Below are 24,381 nucleotides of genomic sequence, written 5' to 3' on the forward strand. Positions count from 1 at the left end.
CGACTCGCGGAGACGTTAAGGAGAGGGAAAGCTGGTATTGAGAGAAATATTCACTCCAACTGAAGGGTCAAATACCTAAGGAAGAAGAACAAATCTGCCAAGCCAAAACCTTCTCTTGCTGTGTTGCACCACTGGCAATCCAGCTGGTGATGGGACAAAGCTGCTGCCACAGGAGAGCAGATCAAAGCGAAAGGTCCCAGGCAGATCTGGCCTATGCCAGTAAGTTTTTTGTGCTTGTCCCAGTCTGAAATTCTCAATCCTACCTTATCCCTGTTCCTTGGAGGAACGCATAAGAAGCTCCTAGTGCTCTAACACTGCTTTGTGCTCTGCTGTGCCAGGGACAAGCCTTATCTCCCCAGGATTATTGTTAATATGCTTTGAGTAGGGGACATCCAGACCATCCATGCCCCTTGTGGAGCTTTAACACTCTTTGTTGGTGAAAGGAAAAAATACTTGTAATCCCACCCAGTTACCTCTGATCATCCCAGATGTGCCTCAAGGCACAATCTTATCAGTCACTGCCTCTTCCCAGGCCGTACAAATGCTTTTCCCTGGCATTCGGCTGATTAGTGAGTACGTGCAGCAATTCAAAACAGATGAGCTTTGGGGTCTCATCTTCCGCTATCCTCTTGCTCTTGCAAGAAGCTCCACAGCCTCTTTGTGGACCTGCTGGTGACCACTGTGAAATTTAAGCAGTCGATGTTGCAAGTAGAGCAGAAGTGTGGTCTGTCTCTAAAGCAGGGTAGCCCCTCTAGAGGGGCACTGGTGACCAGTGCAGGGTAGGTTTGGATGGTAAAAAGACAAACAAAATTCTGGAGAACAGTCGTGCAAGAAATCTCAGCATGGAGAAAAGGCAGTTATGGGCATTGAGGGAACACCTTGGTGCTTTCCTTTGCTGTACATCATAAGATAGCGTGCATCAGGCGATGGCAGGCGATACAGAGAGGTGCCATTGCACTTTGCTTGCACACCTGATGTGGGAAGATCTCACGGCACAACAGAGCATGGGGTGGGCACAAAGCGCTCCTGGGTGCTGCAAGCCAGCGCAACTCAGCCGACTGCTCTGCTCTGCAGGCTTGTGCTAGCCAAAGGCAAAGGCCTCTGCTGCCTTTTCCTAGGAGCAGTTGTTTATACCCAGATAGAAGAAGGAAGCGGCTTACAATGGACTTGGTTGTGTTTCTATCCATTTTGTGCTGACATAAATGTAGCTGAAGAGTGAAAGACGACAAATGAAAAATTAGCTGTAAATGGGTATCCAGTCCCCCTCCTGGAGTGGAAGAAAGTATTGCCACTGGGCAGGAAGAAAAGGGTCTTGATGTAACTAAAATCCCACAGTTGACCTCTGAAATTTTTCATTATAATTGATGTTGTTGTCCAGTGAGCTAACTTTCAAGCCTACTTTCACTGTTAAAATCTCCTAAAAGTGACGGATTCCTTGGGATGAGAGTCAGGATGGAGGAAAAAACCAAGAAAGTGAAGAAGAGCTACCCAAAGGCAGCATGCAGCGTCTAAAGCTAGACCAGCTTGGAGGCAAAGACTGGAACAACTTAGATGAAGGCATTTAGATGAGAAAAATCCAGGCTCAGGGACATAACATGACTTACCAGAGCCCAGACACACTTGGCACAGCCAGGTTTGCTGGCACTGCAAAGGAGCTGTGTGGCCTCATTGGGATGACATTTGTGCCCAGAAGATCAGTCGTCTTAGAAGAAGAAATCACTGCCCCCATGACACTCCAACAAGAGTGTCTGAGGGAGCTGTATGTACAGGAGTGGGAGCTCAACCTCACAGCTGTTCCAGGAAGAGGAGTGAGTTTATTAGATTTTACACCTGCAATCTCATGTGTTGTGCTTTATCCCCTTGTTTAACACTATATGTATTACTGATTTTATTGAGATTGAAGTGTCTGTGCACTGAACTTTATCCAAACATAAAATACTGTCCTATATAGAAGACAGCTAAACCAATCTAGAACCCCCTGCTGCCCAAGGGAAAAAGGTCAGGACCATTGTGTTAAATTTTGGGTTAATCTTAGAAGCAGTCCTAACTCATACATTCTTTAGAGAGGCTGGTGAAGCCTCTACCTTGGACTGCCTGAAGACACCCATGCCATCGGGCCTCCAAAAGAGAAGCCTACAATAAGAGAACAAGATGGTACTTCTCCACAGTAAGGGCAATTAGTTTTGAATGAGAGTCAGAGGCTGACTTAACTCTTATCATCTGACCTAGAGCTGAATAAGCAAATACATACAAGTTAATAAACAAACCAAACTAGATAAAATAACCTAGCTCTCAGTGCAAAGTCGAGAAAATAACTGGTCTCCTGGCAAATTCCTACATGGATCTAGCAAGGTTCAGCTTGTTATACCGAGTGCTGCAACTACCAGAATCAGTGATTGTGACAGAGGACTCATCTTTTTTCTTCGATATTGGGGATATTGGGAAGTGAGGAAATTGGTTTAGCTCATCTGCTTTCAGTAGAGTGCTATAGGAAGCTGAGAAGTAAAAGGGCATAAAACTTGTTAATTCAAAGGGAAGAAGAGAGAGAGATGCTGACCTAGGTTGCCTCCAGGTAGGAAGGGACAGCTATTCCACATACCTCCATAAAATGACCCGTGCTGGATGAAATATGAAGTTCCTTGCAGGCATTCCCTTATCAAAGGCGCTTGTTGAATAAGGACAAACGTAAATCATAGAAAGAAAAAAGGTGGCTCACGCTGCTGAGAGACAACTGGAAGAGGTCATAAGAGTCCACACTAAGCAAAACATGAGACCGTAATTATTACACACTGCATGGACCAAGACTAGTAAACAGATGAACACAGAAGGATGAAAGTGCATACTGAATTCTGCAGACAACCTTCTTAAAGTACACAGATGGCAGGATTATCGGACATAAGCAGAGATCTCCTCGGGTCGGAGGAGAAAATCTCAAAACTTCAAAAGAATCATCTCTGTCCCTTTAAAAGTAGGTGCCACTCCCGAACGGATCTGCCAGTACTTTGGCGTCGGGTAAAAATAATGGGAGAGTTTTTAGAAACGGGGATGAACTAATATCGTTTTCTTCCTGGACGCGGCAGAATGGTTATCAAATCTTAAACAAACCGGGAATGGAGAAACATTTTCGATTTTGCCTTGGAACAGAGCGCACTGTAGGAAAGAAATAGTTCTCCGTCCTGGCAGTTAAGGTGCTACCATCGACACCAGCCACGGCGCTGGGATGGCGACGGCACAAGAGCCGTCCGTCAGCCCGCTCCCCCCCGGCCAGCAGAGCCTCACTGCCGTGGGGTGGCGGTGGCTGTTGCTGCTCCGACATTCGCGTCGGGAGAAGGAAAAGCCCTTTCTCCCCGCAGGATTCCCGCAGAAAGCGCTCAGCGCAGCCCGGGCGCTGGCTGGTGCTCGGCCCGTTCTGGCTGTGGGGCTGCAGGCGCTCCCTGCTAGCCGCCGAGTGGCAACATCCCCTTTTTGTTCTTATTTCAATCAAAGCCAACCTCCCCCACTCGCCCCGCGGGGGTGGCGATGGGGGAGGGAGCGTTAATCGCCTATTGTGGCAAAGAAGAGGCGCAAGGCCGCCCGGGGCTCTCCCGCATCCCTCACACCCCGAACGCCAATGAGGGCCGGAAATGTCCCGCTAAGGCCCCGCAGCGCGGCGGAGCGGGGCGGGGGGAGGCGCTGCCGCGGCCGCCCGGGGTTTAAATGCCCCGCGGGGGCGGGACGGCAGCGCGGCGCCGCCCGCGCCGCTCAGCTGACAGCGGGGCCGCTCGGTGCCCGCCCGCCGGAGCCGCCGCTCCGTTCCCGCTGGAGCCGCCGCTCGGTGCCCGCCCGCCCGCCCGCCCGCCCGCTCGCTCGCCCGCCGCGGCCTGCGCGCCACCGCCGGGGATGAGGGGCGGCGCGCCGTGATCGGCCCGCGGGCGCGCCCCCGCCGCCGCCGCGCAGAGCCGCGCTGCCGCAGGGAGCCGCCGCCGCCGGCGGGATGAGCGGGAGCGGCGCCCCCGGGCCCGGCGCGGCGCCGTGCCGCTTCGCCCACTACTTCGTGCTGTGCGGCATCGACGCGGAGAGCGGGCTGGAGCCCGACGAGCTGGCAGGTGAGCGGCGCCGCCGGGGCCGGGCGCGGCGCGGAGGCCTCGCCCGCAGCCGCACCGCTGCGGCTCGCCGCGGCCCGGCGGGCTTTGGGGATCCGCTGCTTCAAAATGTCTGCTCCCCCCGAGGAGGGGGCGACGCGGGGCGGGGAGGCGGGGGGGGGGGGGTCGCCGGGCCGGCAGAAACCGGCGGGAGGGAGCAACTTTGAAGGATAAAGCATCCGCCGGAGAGCTGGTGGAGCATCCCCCGCAGGGCAGCTCCCGCCTGGCGGCGGGGGGCGGTTGTCTGCCGGCCGCCGGGATGCGCCCTGCCCCGCAGGCCGGGCTCCGCCGCCCGCTGTTGGCCCTGGTCCCTAATGGTGGAAGGGGAGAGGCAGCCCTCGCCCGCCCTCGGCGGTGGGTGCAGCGGCTCAGCCGCGGCCAGGAGGAGGGTACGGAGGGTTACGGAATTGAAGGGAGCCGGATGACCGAGCTTTCTGTCGGGGCAGATGCGCTTTCTACCCTATTTGGGGGGAGGGATGTGGGAAGAACAGAATAAATTAATGGAATCGCATCTTTAATTATACTGCTTTATTCACATCTTATGTCTCGTCAGAGAGAGTCTTCCTGCATCTTTCCTTCCCCCTCTGCTCCCTAAAATGCTACAGAATCAAAGAACAAAATTATTACTATGGGATCAAACTCATTTTCTAAAATATTTATTTTTAGAGGGTCCATGACTAGATTCGAGCGGATTATGTTGGGAAGAGGCAGTATTCCTTCCTAAATGTCACTTACGTTTCAATAAAAGGAACCGTTTAAGTCAGTTTTTACACATAAAATTAGATCAACTATAAGCTTAATAATGGGGCTTAATTGCATGGAAGCTAAAAATTTCCTCGCTGAGTTAGGAGTTTGAAAGCGCTTAAGCGTGTAGGTTCGACCGTCCCTGTGCATTCACGCTGCAGGCGGATGAGCTGTGCGTGCCTGGAGTTGAAGGCAGCTGGAGCTGTCACGGTGGGCACCTCTGCCTGCTGATGGGATCCTGGCGAGGTCCCCGCTGCTATTGCATCAAGAAGTACCTTGCCTTCTGGTTGTGTAAGAGAGAGACTTGATGGTCTACATCACTGATCGACGTACCCTGGTTGAAGTTCATATTTTTGTAACCTGTAAAAGGGGTGGACCTGACGTAAAAGCACCTGACGTTCCAAGGAGCTTTATCTTAACGCGGGGTCCCTAAATCTTTTCCCTTTGCAGTGAGCGCACGCTGGAGGTAGCCCTAGGATCTCCAAGTTGAAGCGTTAGCCAAATGTGCTTTAATCTCTGTTTGCTTTTTCACATGTACTAGTGACCGCAATTGTATGTTTTCAGTTTTGCTGCCTTTAGTAGAAAACTCCTGACTCGTCAGCCATCTCCCAGCTGATGGCGTACAGGGTTTGATTTGCATAATATGACCTATTGGGGTTTCAGCTACTTAAACTTTGAGTCATCTCTAATTCTTCTATCTGAAAAGAAACTATTTTTAAAGCAGTGTTGGCTGGCAGGCTGTGCCTTCCCTGATGGGTACCCAGACTTTCCAACTTGTCTTTTGCTGATTTCTGCTCCGTTTCACAGTGAGATGCGCAGGCGTGTTCTTGGGGAGCGCTGCTCAAGGACAGGCTCAGCGTGGTGGGTTCGTGCGGTGTAGGGACTCGGCTACAGGGCTCCACTTCTATGGTCATTCAGTAGGTTTAACTGAACTGTTCCAGCAACACTGATCAGATTTCAAAGCTAAAGGAAGTCTCCCTCTTCATTTTTCAGTAAAAGAAAGATGTTTTGGCATGTCTGTGATATGTCCCTTTATAAAATTTAATGCAACTGTGGATAATTTCAAAGAGAAATTACCACAAGTACTTGTTTTTTAAAGCAAGTGGGGCTTCTTTTTTTATTTTCTCCCTCCCCCCCAATAGGAAATAACAAATAGAAATGTCTTTGTAGCTGTTTTAAACTAGGCAAGGTCCAGCAGTACGGTTTGAGCATACAAAAAATTTTGGTAATACCAATTTGGGAGGCATTCTTAATCCCTAGGAGGGTTGGGATATGACAGAGGAAGAAGTGGAGTAACAGAAATATGATGGGACTTAATATTGCCACTGAGCAATGTTATATTTTTAGGGACTCGTGACAAGAGCTTTCTGCTATCAGCTGGGAGCTCAGCAGTTGATAATGTTAGAGAAGAACAGGGAGTGCTGTGAGCCACAAATATAATGCAGCCATGGAAAAATTAACTCTGGTTTTAGATGTAGCTGAGAAAAACATTTCTGTTAAAGTGTGGGGAGTATTAATGCCACCGTAGGCAGGCAGTAGTGAGATCTCATCTAGAAATCTGTGTTACAGGTTTCAAAAACCGAGCTACCAGGATTGAATTCGTTACCAGAATAGGTGGGGAGAAAGATGCTTGTGGGAACAGAAAGGCTATTGTACCACAGGACACCCACAAAGGAAGGCTATTTCTTCCTAAAAATGCTCTTACAATGTTTTGCAGAAATAAATGATCCCGTTCTTTCAGTATTGTATTATGTAGCTGTGATAGCTTTCCATCTCGCTAGCCTTGTGCTTAAAGAGCTTGTTGAGGTAAGTCACGGCATCAATGAAAAGTTGCTGTGACTTAAGCTGCCGCACAGATCATCCCTGATTTAGCAAAAAAGTAATTAAGAACCTGCTTATCTCCAAACCTGTGAGTCCCTTAGCAGCTAGCGTACACAAAGCGCCTTGCTCGAGCCAGGTCTGGCTGAATGGAGTTGCGCTAGGGCTGAGCAGAGGAGCACGAGGAGATGAGAGGAGCTCTTCTGCCGCCCCGGGGCCTCTCCTCTGAACAGAGAAGCAGAAGTTACAAGATCCTTGAGGGATTTTCAGCTTCCAGATGGACTCGCTGGCGATCAGCTGAGGCACAGACACCTCACCGGGGCACGTGGCGTGCTGAGGAGCCGCCTGTGAGTCAGCTCCGACGTCAACTGGAGCTCCCCAACGTGCACCCTCCCTTCGCTGGGGACAGCCTGGGACCCACCCCGTGTCAAGGCTTTCCTTGCCTGATGGCTTAAGCCCCAAGTCTCTTTCCACACAAACCCTCTGCAGTTAAAAAAGAAGAAGAAGAAAAAAAACCACACCAAAAAAACCTCATCTCCTGCATCAGGCATGAATTGAAATGTTTCGATGATGTTCTTGGAGGCAGGGTGAAGAACTACCTTTTTAATTCTTACTGTAGGGTTGTTAGGTCTGTTCACAAAATTAAATAAATTCAAGATTTTTAAAGTTGTATAAAGTCTTGACATGCTTTTAAGGAAGAGTGACTTGCTTTATAATTCTTGTTCCTGTGGATGCTCAGTGCTTAAAATAAATTTGGTAGATGAGAATTTTCCACTATGCTGATGTTTCATTTTGCCTTTTTTTTGTTTTTTTTTTTCTTTTGCATGTATGCTATTTTCTGGTATGGATTTTCCTAATTTTTTTTAATAGGAAATTGTTCCACAGCTGGCTTTTCAAATGGATTCATTTTGGTTTTTTAAGTGAATTAATTTTGAAAAGTAAAATGCTGTTTACCTATTGCTCAACTTGGTAGCATATCCAGGCATGCAGCAAAGTAGCGTATGGATTATAATGCTGTCAAAACACTGATTGCACTATCACAAAGCTCCCAGTCAAGGATGGGAGAAAAAAAATCTTTCTAGGGACTTGAGGGAGGAAAGGAAACTATCTAAGGATTTCTTGGCACTTCGCAGTTGGAGAGGTCAGAAAAGAAAAGCAGTGCATTTGATGTGAAATATCTTGAAAAGCATGAAAATTTCAGTATTGGTTTCTGTGCCCTGTTGAACTCCACTAAAATAGGATGAAGGGAGCTTTTCTCTCATGTCAGGGCTCATGGAAAATACATTTCAGTTCACTTTCATCTTCATGCCTACTTCTTTCAGGTAAAGCCATTTTGAGACTGTCAGCCTTGGAATTGCATGTGCTTAAATGGACTCGTTATAGTGAATATTTAACATTACCTTAAACAAAAAGACCTAATTGTTCATTAAATTGTTTCTATTGCATATCATCGTACTATATGAACTTTACCAGTGTGTGTGCAAGGCATGAGATTTTTCTGGCTATAAGGGCTTTTATACTTTGCTTTGAGAGCTTATTAAATTTTGTAGTATCTTGTTACAGAGTGTCACAAACCACAATTTGGAAAAATCTAGAATACATAAGACTCAAAAAAAAAAAAAAAAAAAATCTTTTATTGGGGAAGTAATTTAGTGCTTTGGGGGAAAGTGGAGAGAGAATTACAGATGGGTGTTTTGTTCCCAAGTGGAAGGACTGGTCTGTGCTCCATTGAGGATGCTGTTGCCGGAGCGGTTTGGAGGGAGAGAAGATGCGGTAAGCCAGCACGGGAGCTGGGGTCTGGAGGACCATGGTGGATGATGCCTTCTGCGTCTCGGAACACGAATATTGGTAGGGTTGTGGTAGCCCTCTTGCTGTGTGAGATGAAAAGTTTTATAGCTTTTTTCCACACATAAACCTTAAAATATTACCTCAAGACTATGCTTATAGTGAGGACATGTTCTAGTTATTGTATCTTGTCTAGCAACATATTTTGCACTGTCTATTTTTGGCCACTGCGTAAAGATTCACTGTGTTATTGTCCTGGTTCAGTGTATGCTTTAAAGCTGGAGAAAGCTTCACTAATCTACTTTTAGAGATTGAATTTTTTATTTTTATTTATTTTTTTTATTTGTGACCAGCAAAGCTGAGAGCGCTCATCGGAAATGTTGCGTGTCTTGGGGGAAATAAACACTGCTTCTATCTCATGCTGTTTCCCTATAAATATCCAGATATTGGTAATTAATTTCCCCCATCAATGAAATGTTACCTCAATTCGTAATGTTGAAAACCAAACAGGGTGTGTTGCAGTCTGGCTAACTGTGCTTCTTATCTAGTAGGCTCCTATTTTTAGAAAGCTAAAAGACTTTTTAGTCCTTGTGTGTGCTTGGCACCTGCACGCTCATGCCTTGCAGAGCCTCCCCGCAGCCAGCGCGGTTCTCCGTCACGCTTCCTTCGTGCCAAGTCACCCCGCAGTGCCAGAAAACTTGGTGGTGTTACTACAGCGATACAATTTTTCGTGTACATGGCTTTTCTGAAACTAATCGGGTTTTTTCCTAGTTTACTGGAAATAGACTGAGAAATTTCCCTTGACCAAGGAATGCCTAAACAGTTGCGGTTCCCGTTCGTGATTTACTCAGTTGCCACAAGTGAAAAGCAGGCTACAGGAGTTTTGCTTTTCATTTTTTTAAGTACAGTCTGGAGTTGCACAAAGCATTTTTGGAGGGGTTGTCTGGGTTAAGTAACCTGGATGTGGATGAGAGTGGTATGGGTAGAGGAGAAGATGGTTTACGCTGTACAACTTAACAAAACTTAACTTGCTCCTCAGAAGCAGTTGTAGTAGATTGCTTAGGATTTCTGATTGTTATAGGGCTTGTGGGAGGGATGGGACTCAAGCATTTCTCCTGCCCCCTTTAAGAAGCGATGCTCAAATGCAGCACTAAATCTTCTGACTTTATGGCTGGCATAAGCAAGTCTCATGGATGAGGGATTGGATGGAGTAGCTGGCTTATTGATAAACAAGGAGACACTGGGTATGCATTTAGGAAACCTGTTTGATAAAAATCTAAGCTGGGTTAGTATTTTGTTCATGTGAAAACAAATATTTAGATCTCAGTCTGCATAAGTAAAGTGTTGTGTTTCTAGTTAAAGGGAGTATGGAGATAATCCCTGCTTCCGTGCAACCTCGACTCGATGCTGAAATAGAAATAATGTTTCTGCTCTCTTCTACATCTTTAAAGGTGGTGGCATGGATAGTTGCTGTAATAGTTTATTCTTAAACATGGGGGGGTTTTTTGTTGGTTTTGGGTTTTTTTTTTGCTACTGGGGAAAAACAGAATTCCATTGTAACACCGCAGATTTTTTTTTTTTTTAAATAGATTTCTGAATTATACATTAAAGACTTGGCTCCTGTAGGAGGATTTCTGCAGCCAAAGGAAACAGTGCTTTTTATAAAGAATTGTCAATATTATTGACAAGTATCATCTCCAGTCACAATAACCTTTAATAAGGAGTAACTCTCTTGCTTACTTGGATAACAGACCATTTGTGGAATTGCTAATGGCTGTGACATATTATTATGCTTTAGTAATAGCGCTTTCATTCTCTATCTTTATATATGACAGAAAGATGCTGGATTTAAATACTCCCCCCAACCCTGGTGTGACTATTCTGTTATACATTCGCCTTCATTTAAGTTTTTTATACTGTATTCCTTTGAAACTAAGGTATTGATTGGGTTGGAAAAACGTCATTATTCCTATCAATAGCACTGACTCCCTAATACTAAACTAAAGAGAATTTCTTGTACTTTTTTGCCAGATAAGCTGCTGTTTTAATTTCCACTTAGAAAGACTAAACCCTCTTGCACTCTCAGAAGCTGTTTCACTGCCAGTGAAACAGTGTGTAAGTAGATTGCCAGTGAAACTTCTGTGCAGTAGCACAGAAGAAGATGGTGTGACTGTGTACGTGAGGGTTTTTTCAGTTAAAATCCTGGTAACTGGTCTGTTAACGTTGTGGTAGGTAGCCTTTTTCCTTCACGTAGTGTAAACTGCAGTAGTAATCAAAGTGCTGGCAGGCAGAGTGGCTGAGCTGCTGTCCTTTATAAGAGTGACCTAAATCCAACCCTAATCTTGTTCCTGTGCATCAGGCTTGAAGTCACTGCTGGCCCCATCCTGTCGGCTTAGCAGTGTGGCAGCTGGGGAGAGCCGGGGTCCCCGGGACTGCAGCCACCTGCCTCGGGGGCTGGCGGAGCCCAGGACCTGCCCTGGGTGAAGAGCAGGGAAAGGCAAATGTGCAAACGTCCTGCAGAGCGTGGCAGTGCCGGATCAGGCCTCGTCACGCTGGGTGTTGGTAGGGAGCATGAGGAGAGATGCTGGTTTTGAACCCACATTGAAGGTCCAGGTCCCTGTTGCCAGTGGAGAGGCTCCTGTGTTGATGTCCACGTCCACGATGGTCCTCACGGCGCTGAAGGATGGTGGCATCTGGGGGAAAGCGGTACCTGCCCTTCTGAAAATGGGAGAGCAGAAACCGTAAATATGTCAGAATTGCTCAAGGCAGTGCGTGACTGTAGTATTGATTTCTCTGCTCAGCTGTTTGCCCGTGAAGCCTTTCTGTCCTCACCAGAGTGATTTACCAGCACTGCAGGAGCTGGGCCAGCACCCTGACGCTGTGCCCACAGCATTCCTAGGCCAGTGCGGAGCTCGCCGTAGGAATACCTCCAAAATGAGCTGCTTCAGGAGAGACAGGCTGAGATGCATGCAAGCCAGCAGGACAAGGGCATCAGGGCTCTCTTGCCTGCCTTCTTTCACCTGCTTGTCATGGACTAATCAAGTTGTCCTTAATGCCAGCTCGTCCCTGAAGCATGCTGGCAACCGTTCAGCCCACAAAGCCTCTGCGTAGGCTGATGCTGGATACGCGGCTGGCACGCTGCTCCCTGCTGCAGTTGCTGATCTGCTGCAATGAGGGTTGGAGTCAACAAGAAATGTGAATGAAGTGGGGAAAAAAAAAAAAACAAACAAAAAACCAGCGTGTGCACTTTGATCCAGTTAATGCTGTGGTGCTTGGCTGGTGCTATTTGAGATCATGTAGGACCACTTACATATGTGGGAAGAAAATTACATGTGGCTTGTTCAGCCATATCTTGTGTGTATGGAGAGGAACTGTAGCAGTCAAAATATAGGAACCTTCATGTAGTTTGCGAGTGCAAATAACCTACAAAAATATTTATTTTCATTATCTACCTCTTGACCAGAAAATAGCAAAAAGTATGTATGGTAGGAAAAGTTACACTGAGGAAAAACAAATGTGGTTAGGAAACAGTAGCCTTCACTGTGATATTTTGGTCACAGTAGCCATATAGATAACTTCAAAAGTAATTAGGGAAGAAATGGTGATGGGTCATCACAATAAAAGACACATACTGGGGAGATGACTAATGTGTGACAGACTGCTGAGGCGTCAGATACTGGCATGGCTGGAAGAAGCTTCTGTTACATTACCAGTATGAAAATATAAACAACTCAATTTGTGCTCCTTGCTTGGAGTCAAAGACAGTTTTACTCAGCTGTCTGATCATTAGATCTTAACTGAGAGCTCTCTCATTAGCGTGTCCTAGGCTTGATGAAGGTGCCTGGCTGGAAACATGAAGCCATGCTCCTTCAAGGTTTGAGGTTTTGCTTCTTTTTCCTTCCTCCACCTACCAACCCAATCCATGAAAAATAACGTCAAAACACCCAAACAGATGCTTTAAGGGTAGCATGTAAAGAGTATTCCCTTGCTAATATATACTCCATGTAGAGTAGTCTTGAAGGACTTCGCTAGATCTCGGTGACCTGCTTTGAGTGATAGTATAAAAATTAACTCTTAGTATAATATAATATTGGAGGGGGGTGTCTGGTTTTGGTGGATCTGCAAAGAAAACTTTTGAAGGTTGTTCTCCAGTGGGAGAACAATTTCATACAAAAATGTCAGCAGTTCTTGTTTTGTGTTCAGAGGCAATGTTTAAATCTGTCACTCTTGGAGAGTGAGCTTTCCCCTCCCTTTGGAGCAGGAACTTGGCTTTGCTTTACAGTCATTTTATTCATCAAATTGCAATAATAATTCTGAGACCTAGTAGCAATGTTTTTTAAAAAACAAGCTTTATATCAAATGGAGTCAAATCGTGCTTCGAGGCTGTGTGAGTGGTAGGTTGCACAGCATGAAAGCTAGAAGAATCCTCTGTCCACCCCCTTCTTGGTATTCTCTTGTCATGTTAAAGGCTAACGTGGAAGGGTAAGGGGGCTTAATCTGAAACACCATTCTGTGTAAACAATGACAGGATTAAAAATAAAAAGCAAAGCTCAGCTGTCATGGGTGTGTAGCGGCTGCTGCTTTTCATGGATGACTGAAATTATTTGTATAAATTTGCATTTTTCCCTTAGCACCTATATAAACCTATGCTCATTTCCATGCATAGCTATTTTCACATACAAACTGATTGGCACGCGGTGGCATGTGATGTAATGCGATGTTACCTGTGTTAGCCGTAACTATAGTTACAAGGAGAAAGCAAGTGTCACCATGGATGCTCCTTACACAGGGCTGCCCAGGTGTAAGAGGTGCTTCGGGTCTCTTGTGACTGAAAGGCAAGAGAGCTGAGCTCTTTGCAATGAAATGATGAAACCAAGTGCTCACTTAACTGGTAATTTCTCAACGAAATATTGATTAAGTGGGCCGAGCAGTCTGCTTTGGACTGACTGACGTTTGGGATGTAGCTGGAGCCTGCTGGGAGAGGAGGATGCTGCCGCGGTCCAGTACGCTGACTTTAGATGTCTGGCGGGTTCTGGAGCCCAGGTTCTCCCTGGCCTGGAGACTGTCTAGAGGGTCCAAATCCCTGATTTTGGAGCACACCTCTCCTGCTTTTTCTCCAGATTGCTGCTGAGATGAATCCAGTCAGATGGTGTAAATACTTTCTGGTGGCCCCTCTGGTCTCCCATGAAATGTTCTGGAAAAAGGGAAGAGATTTATTTTTTTGAATTCAAACTGTGAAATATTTGAGCAAAGAATGCAATATACAATTGAGTAAATATTTGGCTTTTCATTGCTGAGGGAGGGGAGGATTTGCTGATTAGTTAGTTATTCACGCAATACTATTTTTTCCATCAGTATTCCCACTTGATATTCTTGTTTGCTTTATGCTGCGCAATACTCTGACATGAATTTAAAATTAAGAACAATTTTATGCTTAAAAACAAAACAACAGCTCTGTTAACAGAGACTTTCTCTCGGCTGTGATGCTGTCTGGTATGGGAAAGATGAAGGGCTGTTGCACAGTTTCTAGGATGAGACTTTTTGTAATGTAGATGTTGTGCTTTCTCATTTTGTTTATTCTTCCAGTATAGCAATTTGAAAATGCACAGCATCAAGTATTTGGGGCAGAATTCTCACTTTTTTTTTTTTTTTTTAAAGCACAAAAAACCCCAAACAAAAACAACAAAACACCAAAACCACCCAAACCCCTAAAATTTTGTGTAATGGTATGAAGATGAAAACGCTGGTCATGACTCACAGTGCTTAAAAACTGCCAGGTGCTTTGTAAAACGACTGACGGTGGATGTATGCTCTGTCACAGAGCTTGGAAGGGTGTATTCTGCTGTACGTTTTGCTTTGTAAACACTTCAAGAATGTCAAGGCCAGGAAGAACGGTACTACGATGTCTCTCATGCACCCCTTTTTGGGTTGTCGACCTTTGTCTCTAATGATTATTGTTTTGAATCTATTAAGGGAGAATATTTATCTCTGGAAATCAGGATAGCAGCTATTCAGCACAGGTGAATTAGGTGTTTAGCCTTTTCCCAAGATGATGCTATACAAGATAGGTTTGTCTGACTAGCATTTGCAAATATGTTGACTCTTTTTGGCTTTAGCGAGTGATAGCAGATGTTGTTTGACTCTCTTAATTCAAGCAGGGATGTGTAGTCTGGTGTTTCTGTCTCAAATTGAGGAATGACTAAGAGCTAAAGAATCTGGGTGTAAGGAATGCTATTAAGTAATCATTTTTTTCCTGTATAAATGTGAACATCTGCATAGGGTGAGGCAGCTGTAGCTGTGGTCTGCTGTCATAACTTAGCAAAAAGGGAATGGTGAGGGGAGGTGTTAACTTTCACAACAGCAATTCTGGTTAATAACTTACTATCGTTTCTATGCCCACGTCTTTGTTTTCTTTCTTCTTGGAGCTGCCTGCAGGGTGGTGAGTTGGGAGGGGAAAGAAAGAGCCCTGCTAAAAATTGCTCGGTCTAACACCCTGTTAAAAAAAATAACAACAACAAAAAACCCCCCTCTAGCTTAATGTGGGCTGAACTTCCCATGAAAACTCTGCCTTAATGAGCTCGGACTCCTCAGCCCTGCTTTGTCCCAGTCAGCAGGTGAGAAAGAGCTGAGGTCCCCGGCGCGGGTGCCCTGGCTGTGACCCAGGGGCTCGGGGCCCGATTAGTTCAGCTCTTGTGCTTTTGGCGGGAACAAGAATGAGAAAACATCTTGTCTTGGGGCCTGGATGTATTCATGCTCTTCGCCTGCAGGTCTGTGCTAGCGCTGGAAGAGGCATTTGTCCAGGAGCCGGGGAGAAAAGGGCAGATTTAGGTCTGCCCGAGAGCTGAGACTGAATTGCTCAGAGCAACTATTGCGGTGGAGTGTCCAAGATATATCATATTTGATAGTGGTTAAGATCTGAAAACTATTTGCAATTCAAAATCTGTCTTGGGTTTCAGTTACTGGTTAATATTTTGTCAGCGCTTTGTGCCAATGATTGCTGTTGTCCCAGCATCGCCCGTGGTGCACTGAATAGCTCAAAAGGGGAGTTAACGCTAAGCAGGAGACCATCTGTGTTGTTAGTAGTGTAGTATTACCACACTCAAAACTCAGGCTTGTGTGATTCATAATGTGATCACACCAGACCTGTTTCCTTTCTTCAAAAAAGTCAAAAAATCAAACCCCCCAAACAATCTGTATCCTTATCTACCACCTTCTGAGCCCACAGGTCAATTTAATTTTGTCAGAGCTGAAATTGAAAAGATATGGGATTTTTTTTGGTGAAGTCCCTGCAGCTAGAGCAGAGATCCTAATTAACCTTCCAATAATACAAAGGCTGCGGGAAAAGCAACAGCACTTCATAAAGCAAGAGAGGCCCCTCCACGTGGGTATCCTGGCAGGCTAATGGGCTGCTGCCGCATAGCTGGGATGCGAGCAGAGCGTGCATTGCCTCCTGCCCATCTGCTGGGGCAGGGAATGAAGGGTAACTCGTCGTACTGAGGGGGAAGGCGGGAAGATCAGAGCTAACAGGCTTGTGTGAGCAAAAGGAGCTGCGGATGAGAGGACCACGACTTCTGTCCTGGTGTCCTGTCGCGTAACTCCTAGTGCTCTTCACCCAGACCTGTGAAACCATACAGCTGTGTTAATGCCATCTTCCTTAGTCTTTCCTTCTCAGTCTCAGGTGAAGAGTAGTTGTGAGGGGAGCAATTCTGCTACAGCTCCTACAATGTGGTAACAGGTGGTGGGAGCAAAGCTACGTTTGGCAATAAATAGCAATGCAAGGGTGGTTGTTTGCTGGTCCAAACGAGCTCAATGAAAGGATGTAGGAGCTTGGCTGTGTTGGTGCTATTGCATCCAAGAGATGTGTCTGTGGAAAATCACTTTTTTTTTTTTTTTTCAAAATGCACTGAATGTGGGATACAGGAGCAGAATGTGCTCGGGAAGGGGGTTCTTCATGTTCTCTTTCCTTCTTAATCTTCCCCCTTCCCACATTTAAAAACAAACCAGCTCATCCTCATGCTTTATTGTTTTAAAAAGCTATTCTGACCTTTCTGACAATGTTGTTAAGAACCAAGAACTGTATTCTGATGTGTTAAAGTGCTAATGATGCATAAGGAGTCATAAAACTGTATTAAGTGCCTTAAATTTTGAGTAACTCCAGTAAAAGGCACTGCAAGGGATGGCTAATCACTCTGCATTTGTGAGTTGTCATGGAAGTAAATGGCAATATTCAGCTGAATCTGTCCACTGAAACGGCCTAGAAGGAGATGGCATTGCATTGCAGTGCAGTGGGAGGTTGGCAATCCACGCTTGATTAATCTGTTCATACCAAAGTGGCATCTCTCCATGCTTCCAGCAAGCTTGTAATAGATGAGTGCATTAATGAGCCCCTGGGTAACCGAGACTACGCTCAGGGGCCGAGGAGGAAATCAGAAAGGATAAATGTTGCTGACTCAGTTTCTTTTTCTTATGTTACCTCCGCATGTTTTTCCCAAGCAGTGCTTAAATGATTCCATGTTAAAGTGAGCATTTGAAAACGCCTCTCCGCATCACTAACAGTAGCAGAGCTGTTCTGTGTGGTTTTGAGTGGCTGGGTTATTTAAGCCTTTTTGTTTTGTTTGCCTGAACTTTCTCCACCTGAAAAATATTGTGATCTTCAGATGTGAAAGACTGACTCTTGGTTAGTCACTGCTAGACTATGCTGAGTCTTAGTATGTTAGAGAGAGGTTGAGGCCAAACCTCCCTTGAGGCCAGCCAAGTAGTCCGCTGAGCCATCTTCTTCTTTTGCGTGGATTCAATTAACTGGTTGGTAAAAGCGTGTCGAGGTCTCTGAGGGCTGACGATAATTTGCAGTCCAGAAAGTTTGGAAATTATTCTAGCCTTAAGAGAAACCGTTTCAGGAGGCTACTTAGCTTTTGCAGGGTCAATTCTTTTATTTTTGCTTTCTGAATATGTTTAATAAAAAAGGGATTGCAGCTAAATTTAAGCAAACTCTTGCATTCAGGACTTAAATTTCTGTTTTCCTTTCTTGCAGTGGCTTGCTGATAATTGTCTTCTAATGCATTTAAATTCTACTCCTTAAAAATGCATTATCTGGTTTATTTTGTGGGAGGTCATCGGTTTCACAGTATTGTATAAAACTGAAACGAAATCCTCCTGTCTGCAGCTGCAGTGTTAAATAGAGCATCATTGTCATGTGGTGAGCATGGCTGTCAAAACACTTCGGGCAAAGTGGGTAACATGAACAGTTCTTCTATGTTAAATATTTATAGAAGAAAATGCAAACTCAGAAGGCTGCCAGCAGACAGACGTACTGCTTAAATACATTGTTGTGTTGGTGAGGGCATGAATCTTCACACAGCAGCTTTAGGAAGAAGACAGCGAGCTGTTTCTGCTTGCACACGGGCTCAACGATGTACCTTTTCTGCACAGAAATATATATGAAAAGGAACTGGAAGCTTAAAACTTCAGAAGAAAAACAATAGCTCTACACGAGTGATTGCCAGCCAGCTGCCCCTGAAATGGTCCGTTCTCTTTGCCCACTGGTCTTCTGCTACAACAGTCATAGCAAAAGCTCAGCACAAGCCCTCTCTTGCATGCCTAGCCTCAAGGGCTGGCACGTCTTTATTTCGGGTCCTCCGGTGCAAACAGGTGGTGAACTACAAGCGGCGAGATACTGAGAAGAAAACCATGTAATTAAATCTGGCACTGTAGTATAATAAATCTCCCTTGTATTCTTTAGCTTTCTAGACGCCTTCCGAGCAATGCACAATGGCTCTGATTAATCACTATTGTATTGTCTTAAATAATAAGCTTGAGCCTTCAGATAGGTGACATAATTTAGCCGTAATGAGCGTCAGCTTTGTGCGTTTGATCTCAACGCTTTGAATTTCAGCGTCGTCGTTGCCATGTCCTTGAGAGATTGTTTTATGCTGAAGAAAACCAGTAAAGGGGGATGGGGGCAATTTCTATGAGAGTGTGAAGAACCCAGCCAATCTGTTGCTCTGAGGACATTGACTTTTTTGTGGTATCTCATTTTTAAATATGCAAGATGAAAGCAGTTGGTTTGTTCATAAACTGGACCCACTGTTATTGGAGAGATTTTCTCTTTGACAAAAGTATTCCTTGCTGGGAATGCTGACAGTACCAGTGATGGGTGTTTCCTTTTGTGTCAAGATGCACCAAATACCCATAGCGGGGAAAAGGCTTTTCGATCCTTTCCACACCATCGCCCCGTCCGTCACCTCCTCAGCAGGCTTTTCTTTTGTTTCCTTCCTTGACTGAAGGCATTACCTCTTTGATATGAGCTCGTATCTCTTTACATTTCTCTTTCTATTGCTTGGGTTCAGCTGACAGAGGAGAAAAAACATTATATTCTCTTCCCTGCAGCTACCTGGGAAGAGCTTTCTCCGCCTCTGTGCCGTGTATCTGCAGAGCGCTTCGGCAGAGCTGGGGAGGGCTGAGAAACTACAAAGCACATCAGACCTAATTATTCAGTGAGCATAAGGGCCTTTCTTTCCTGCTCAGGATATTCGCTCTTGACTGTGCGAGTAGTTTGACTGACATAGTGTGCTGACTTCAAAGCCGTTGCACAGCGCCGCGTAAATGCTTCAAACCCAAATCCATCTTCCTTCGGCAGCCTGGCCCAAACGGGCTGCCCTAATGGCAGGGTTTGGCAGGGCTCGTACGTGAAGGGTCAACGCAGGCTCTCCCCCTTGTCATTATTTTTGTGGGGATGGGCGGGAAAGGGATTTAAAATCCCTCACCCTTTCCTATTAAGTCTGACTCATTTTGTCTGGTTTAGCATTGTGGTAGAAAGAAACATAATGGATTTGTTAGGGTCAGTGCTTTACAATGTGACGGTTGACTTTGATGGGCAATAGGGCCTAGTTTGCTACTCCAGACAAAGGATTTGTAGGTCTTGCAGGCTGCCATCTGTTTCTAAAAGCAAGTTTTTGTGGAGAAGGGATGCAGCTTGCATGCTGAAAAAGTTGTGTGTGTTTTTTCTTGAACTGCTGAGCCTTTGTATTTAAGCTTTTAATTTCAAAACTAGGCACAGTTTATTAATAGCAGGACTCCCCTTTTGCCCTCCCCCAGGCAAGCTGGACATCCAAATCTCATTAGCGATGGCTTGATGTCTTCTAAAATACTTGTATTTTAGAATACATATACTCATCCCCCAAGTGTGTTCTATTCTTCTCTTCAGCCCCCACCCAAGCTCTCTGAAATGGAATGTCTGGCTGCATTTAGGTGGTTTGCATCTATTCCGATACATAAGTATATAAGGCACAGACTGGAGGAGAAATAATGTTCAGCCTTCATTTGATTTTTCACTTGTGCTGAAGTTTTGTCTTGTGCTTTCTTAAAAACAACAGAAAAAACAGTTGATCATACTCTGCCACTGTAATCCAGACTGGAAAGTCTTACTTTCCTGCAGTGATTCCACTGCAGAGTCTCTTAAATAAAATGGCCAGCAGACCTGTAGGGCTTAGACATGCTGACAAGTACAATCTATTTATGTGCCATGTGTTAACCTGCCTGTTAATGGATTGTTTCTATGTATAAGTACTGGAGGTAGCACAGAGCTGCACAATCCCGGTCTGGAGGGCAGGAAAACATCCTGCTGCAGGACTTAGCAAAAATAATGAGTAAAGCCTCTGCAGTTTTCTTCTTTCCAGCTGGAGACGAACAGGACTGCCAGCACTGATAAGACGTGGCAAACCTGTCCTGCCCGTCTATTTAGCCAGTTGCTCTCCTGATGCAGTGTGGGAGGGGTTGATCCAGTCCTTCCTAACACTCTTATGGTGCACTTTTCTTTTTTATTAAGGGGAGTGATTGGTGTGGCTGCTGTAGCTGTGCAGGTATACACGTGTGTCACTGAATACGGGGCTGGAAGTGCAATGCTCCCCTCGTCGTGACATGTGAGTTAATATGCTGCCGATGAATGTCACATTAAGACTGTGGTGGCAGCCAAAAGAAACTGGCACCTTCCACTTGCCCCCAGACACTACAGCCCGTGTACGGTGCCAGAAGGACCTGCCTCCATAGCCATCCCAGGTGCCTCGGCACCCTCCTGCAAACCGGCGTTTGCCACCGACGCTTTTTCTTTGTTTCTGCTGGTTGCCAGCCACTAGCAGAAAGCTGGCAAGCCGCGTGGGGACTCGTGCTCTCATTGCCAGAGCGCTGTATTTCTGGCCCATTCCTGGAATTAACTTCTCCAAACTTGCTCCCAGCCCTGGCGAGCGGCGTGGTGCTGGGGGCTGGTGTGGGAGAGGGTGCTGGCAGCTTGCCTGCCCTGCCTGCCCTGCCCGCCGCTGGGCAGATGGAAGCACGGCCATCAGCTGGCGAGCAGCATGGCCAGCTCTGATTCCCTGCCCTGGCTTTCCTCGCAGCTCTGCGCCTGAGCCAGCACTGCTTGAGCAGGGGGGGCTTTTCTTCCGTGCAGGCAGCTGTGAAGAGAGGAAGATTTTTTTTTTTTGAGGGAATTAAATTAATAAAATGACTGCCTTTGATGTGGTGGCCTGGTTCCGTACCAAGCTTTCTGCCGCAGGATGTGATAGCCTGCCCCTCTGCCAGATTTTCCTCCGAAGTCTGTTAATGGCTCCTGCAGAGCAGCCCCTGACTGCCTGTGGAAACCACGCCAGTGGTGTGGCTTTGCCTAGGTCAATTCTTCCACCTCTTCCCAGCCTCCATGTTTATTCCTCAAGGGTGAGGCTCTTCAGGCTTCATCTTGAGAGGTGATGACAGCGTCTGTATTCCTTGGAGATCCCATCCTCAAGCATGTCAGGAATATTTTTGTCAGAGATGGTTCTGCAGCTGGTGTGGGGCACCTGTGCTGAGGGAAGGCTGCTTGCAGCAGAAGTCCCTGTCTTGCTTCTGAAGACCTGAGGTCTTCAAGGTCCAAAGGGTGGCACAAGAAGCCTGGAAAACACTCCAGATAAATACCTGATGTCTGGAGAAGTGGCATTCCTGGTCAATGGGTTTAACTTAAATGTGGGTGTACCCAGCTCTTACATAGACCAGAGCTGATACATAGTAGGCAGTCTGATCACAGGCTGCTTCTACTAGGTGCTCCTAGGTGCCTACCTGGTGCTCTACCTGGCCACTTTGTGGAGTTTAATTATTTTGCCAAGGAAGAGCTTGTCAGGTCCTGCCATGTAATCTAGCCATCTCAGGATAGCTGATGCTCGTGATTTTCTTTGGAGACGTGATGGTTCAGCCATCAAATGTATGCCTCAGGAATGAGCCCATCCAGCTTCCTTTCAAGTAGCAGAAAAACTTCATGTCTCCTTTTAGGTGCAACAGTGCCACGGTGTTGAGTCCTAACACCTATATAGGACCCTTGGAAATAGGCTTGAGGAAGCCCAATGTTTTCATGCAGTTAACTTTAAATTACCAAAGCTGAGAATCTCTTGGCTCTCTTCCACTAAAATACAGGGTGACACAACAAGCTTCACAGAAGTGTCTTCATTAGCTTAAGAGGAGCAGATTAAAATTGAGAGAGTTTCGTTTAAGAAAAATTTTCATAATGGGATGCAGTAGTCAATGATGATGCATCAAGTACTTCTAGGTGGTTGGGTTATCACTATATTTAAAATGAGTATTGGAGTTTAAGAAGCCAACATGCTCTTTATGGTCCGTTTGTGGTCTCCAGGCTTTTGGCAACATGTGTATACTGCTCCTTGGGAGCTATTGAACTTGCTGCAGTGGTAACTGTATGATCCTCTGTATCTTCTCTTTTTGTGTGGTCTTTGTATCTTCTACACCTTTTAAAAAAAAAAAGGGGGGGGGGGGAGGCAGGGGATAAAATACTTAAGAGTGAGGACAAAAATGGTGGAAACATAATTTGTGGAAACAGCAGTTGATTTAGTTGGTTTAGCCAAAGAAGCTTTGGCTCTATCAGAGGAGAACTTTTCTGCTGTACTTAATTGAATTTGCCAAGCTGGAACAAGCCCTGGCATAGCAGTTTCAACCCCTGCCTTTGCTAGTCATCAGGCATTCAAAGCTGATGAAAAACGCTGAGCAAATGCTGTGTGGAGAGTCAGCAGTGAAATGCCTTCTTGACCCGGTGGTGATGGTGGGTCATTTCCTTCTTCTGAGTCAGTTTGGGACATTTGGGCATGTGTCCAGTGCACAAAAATGAATTGCTTCCCGCAGGCAGCACGGGTTGCCACCGCAGGGATTTTCTTCCTTGCGGAGGTCCGTGTGTGCGCTCAGTGCCGTCCGGGCGGGTGCCTGCACAAGCTGTGCTCTGGAGAATGCATCTGATCTGATCAAGCCTTTATGGAGAAGGAAAGCTGAGATTACTTGGGAGCTGCGAGAGGAAGCCGAGAGTTTACACATCCCATTACACAGGAGGGTTATTTGTGTCTGGAAGAATAAGGGTATAGTAGAGGAGTCTAAATCCTAAATTTGAAGCCTGATGCGGCATTGACTGTGGGTCCCAAGGAGCTTTATGTTCCGTCTTTCCTACAGTCTACTGGAAAAAATGTGTTATTTGTACAGGGCAATGAAAGTGTTGGCTATGAAAGCTGCAGTTACACGTACAGTTGGATGGTTCTGAACCAGTTCAGTGCTGAGTAGTTTCAGCCTGCCTAGTGGGGTGGCGGGGGACTAACATCCTACCAAATTAGTTGTTACTTTAATTGGGAAGGGGAGGAGCGGTGTGCAAATGACTGCCTTCCATTTGAGTTCATTTGGAGCCGTGGATGTAGGAGCTGCTGTTTTTGTTTGATAAACTTGATAAACCTCATCTGCTGTAACAGTGATTTCAATTGGAGGAAGATAAATTGAGGTGGAGAAGGAAATTGGAGGGCACAGGCTCAAGCCTGAGCAGGAAGGTTGTTTTAATAACCTTGTAAAATGCTTGTTGCTTTGGTTTGGGATGAATGCCAGCTCTTCAAAGTTTTTAAGGCAAAAAGGCAGAGACCTCAGGTTGTTCAGGTATACAGGTATATTTGAATATATTTGAGATACCTCTGAGAAGCAAGCCAAATTTCAACTAACAGAGCAAGACAGAAGACTATGTAACTTCCTTGTGAAAACAGGCAGGCTCTCTGCTGGGTTTGTGTGCTCAGTCCTAGAACGAGAGCTTTCTGTTTGTGCTATCCAAAATACTGATTAGTAGGATGTGCTGACAAAAAGGGGGAATTTAATGCAGTCAGGGGAAGAGTGATGTAGTTTATCTGTGGGCATGGGTGTGCCCTTATGGGTGTGTGAGATTCCTGCCCTGCATTAAGGGAAATGGTGTGTGCTTCTGTTGGGCCCAGAGGAAATGACTTTAAGTGCAATGAATAGTGTTTGGGGGGGTGAAGAATAGGAGGCAATGAACACAAGTCTCCTTCTAACTTAAGGTTATCATTTAGGTTTGCTTTTTGTTTGGTGCACCGCATTAAAATAGCCCAGATAAAAAGCTTGAGGTTAAAAAGCACACTAAAACTGGAATACAGACTGCTGTTTGGAAAAGCAAACTTGCAGAAATTTGTAGAGGAGGAGAAGTCTGTAGTCTAAGAAACAGGCAAAACCAATACGAGATGTGATAGTTTTTCCAGGTTATAAGGGAAAAAAGATTATCAAACAGAAGTGATGAGTTGGTGATGCTGAAAGTCAAATGGTTAAAATAAATAGGCAAATCCTTAAAGCAAAGATGCACAATGCCTGGGAGGCTGAGGGTGGTGGTAGCTGTTCTTTCTCCAGATCAGTGGGGAAGTGTGTGTGCGTACAGATGCATGTGCAGATCAAGTTCCTCTCTTCCATCACAGCTGAAGGGACCCCAAATAACCCGGGCTGTTAGAAGATGGAGTTTCTGCAGGCTCACAACTCTCTGTGACCCTCTTCCCCTTGCTGGACAAGAATTCAGCGGAGTTTTCTGGTAGTCCTAAATGAGAGATGATGACCTTGATGGCCAATAGGTACA

The 24,381-nt window shown here is 45.8% G+C and overlaps 1 protein-coding gene across 5 annotated transcripts in view; it reads left to right on the top strand.

The window, feature by feature from the left end:
• The first annotated feature begins 3,839 nt into the window (after positions 1 to 3,839).
• The window catches only part of DENND5B (DENN domain containing 5B), a 118,283-nt gene continuing 97,741 nt past the window's right edge, over positions 3,840 to 24,381 (top strand). For 4 of the 5 annotated variants that reach the window (XM_072872603.1, XM_072872612.1, XM_072872622.1 and 1 more), the window contains exon 1: positions 3,840 to 4,085. In XM_072872603.1, coding sequence (XP_072728704.1) covers positions 3,974 to 4,085 — 112 coding nt within the window. In that variant the 5' untranslated portion in view covers positions 3,840 to 3,973. Of the gene's footprint in view, positions 4,086 to 8,485; positions 8,532 to 24,381 lie in introns of those variants that run through there. The other variant, XM_072872640.1, reaches the window with a different exon arrangement.

This window comes from Ciconia boyciana, chromosome 1, assembly GCF_034638445.1.
Source record: "Ciconia boyciana chromosome 1, ASM3463844v1, whole genome shotgun sequence".
Lineage (NCBI taxonomy): Eukaryota > Metazoa > Chordata > Aves > Ciconiiformes > Ciconiidae > Ciconia > Ciconia boyciana.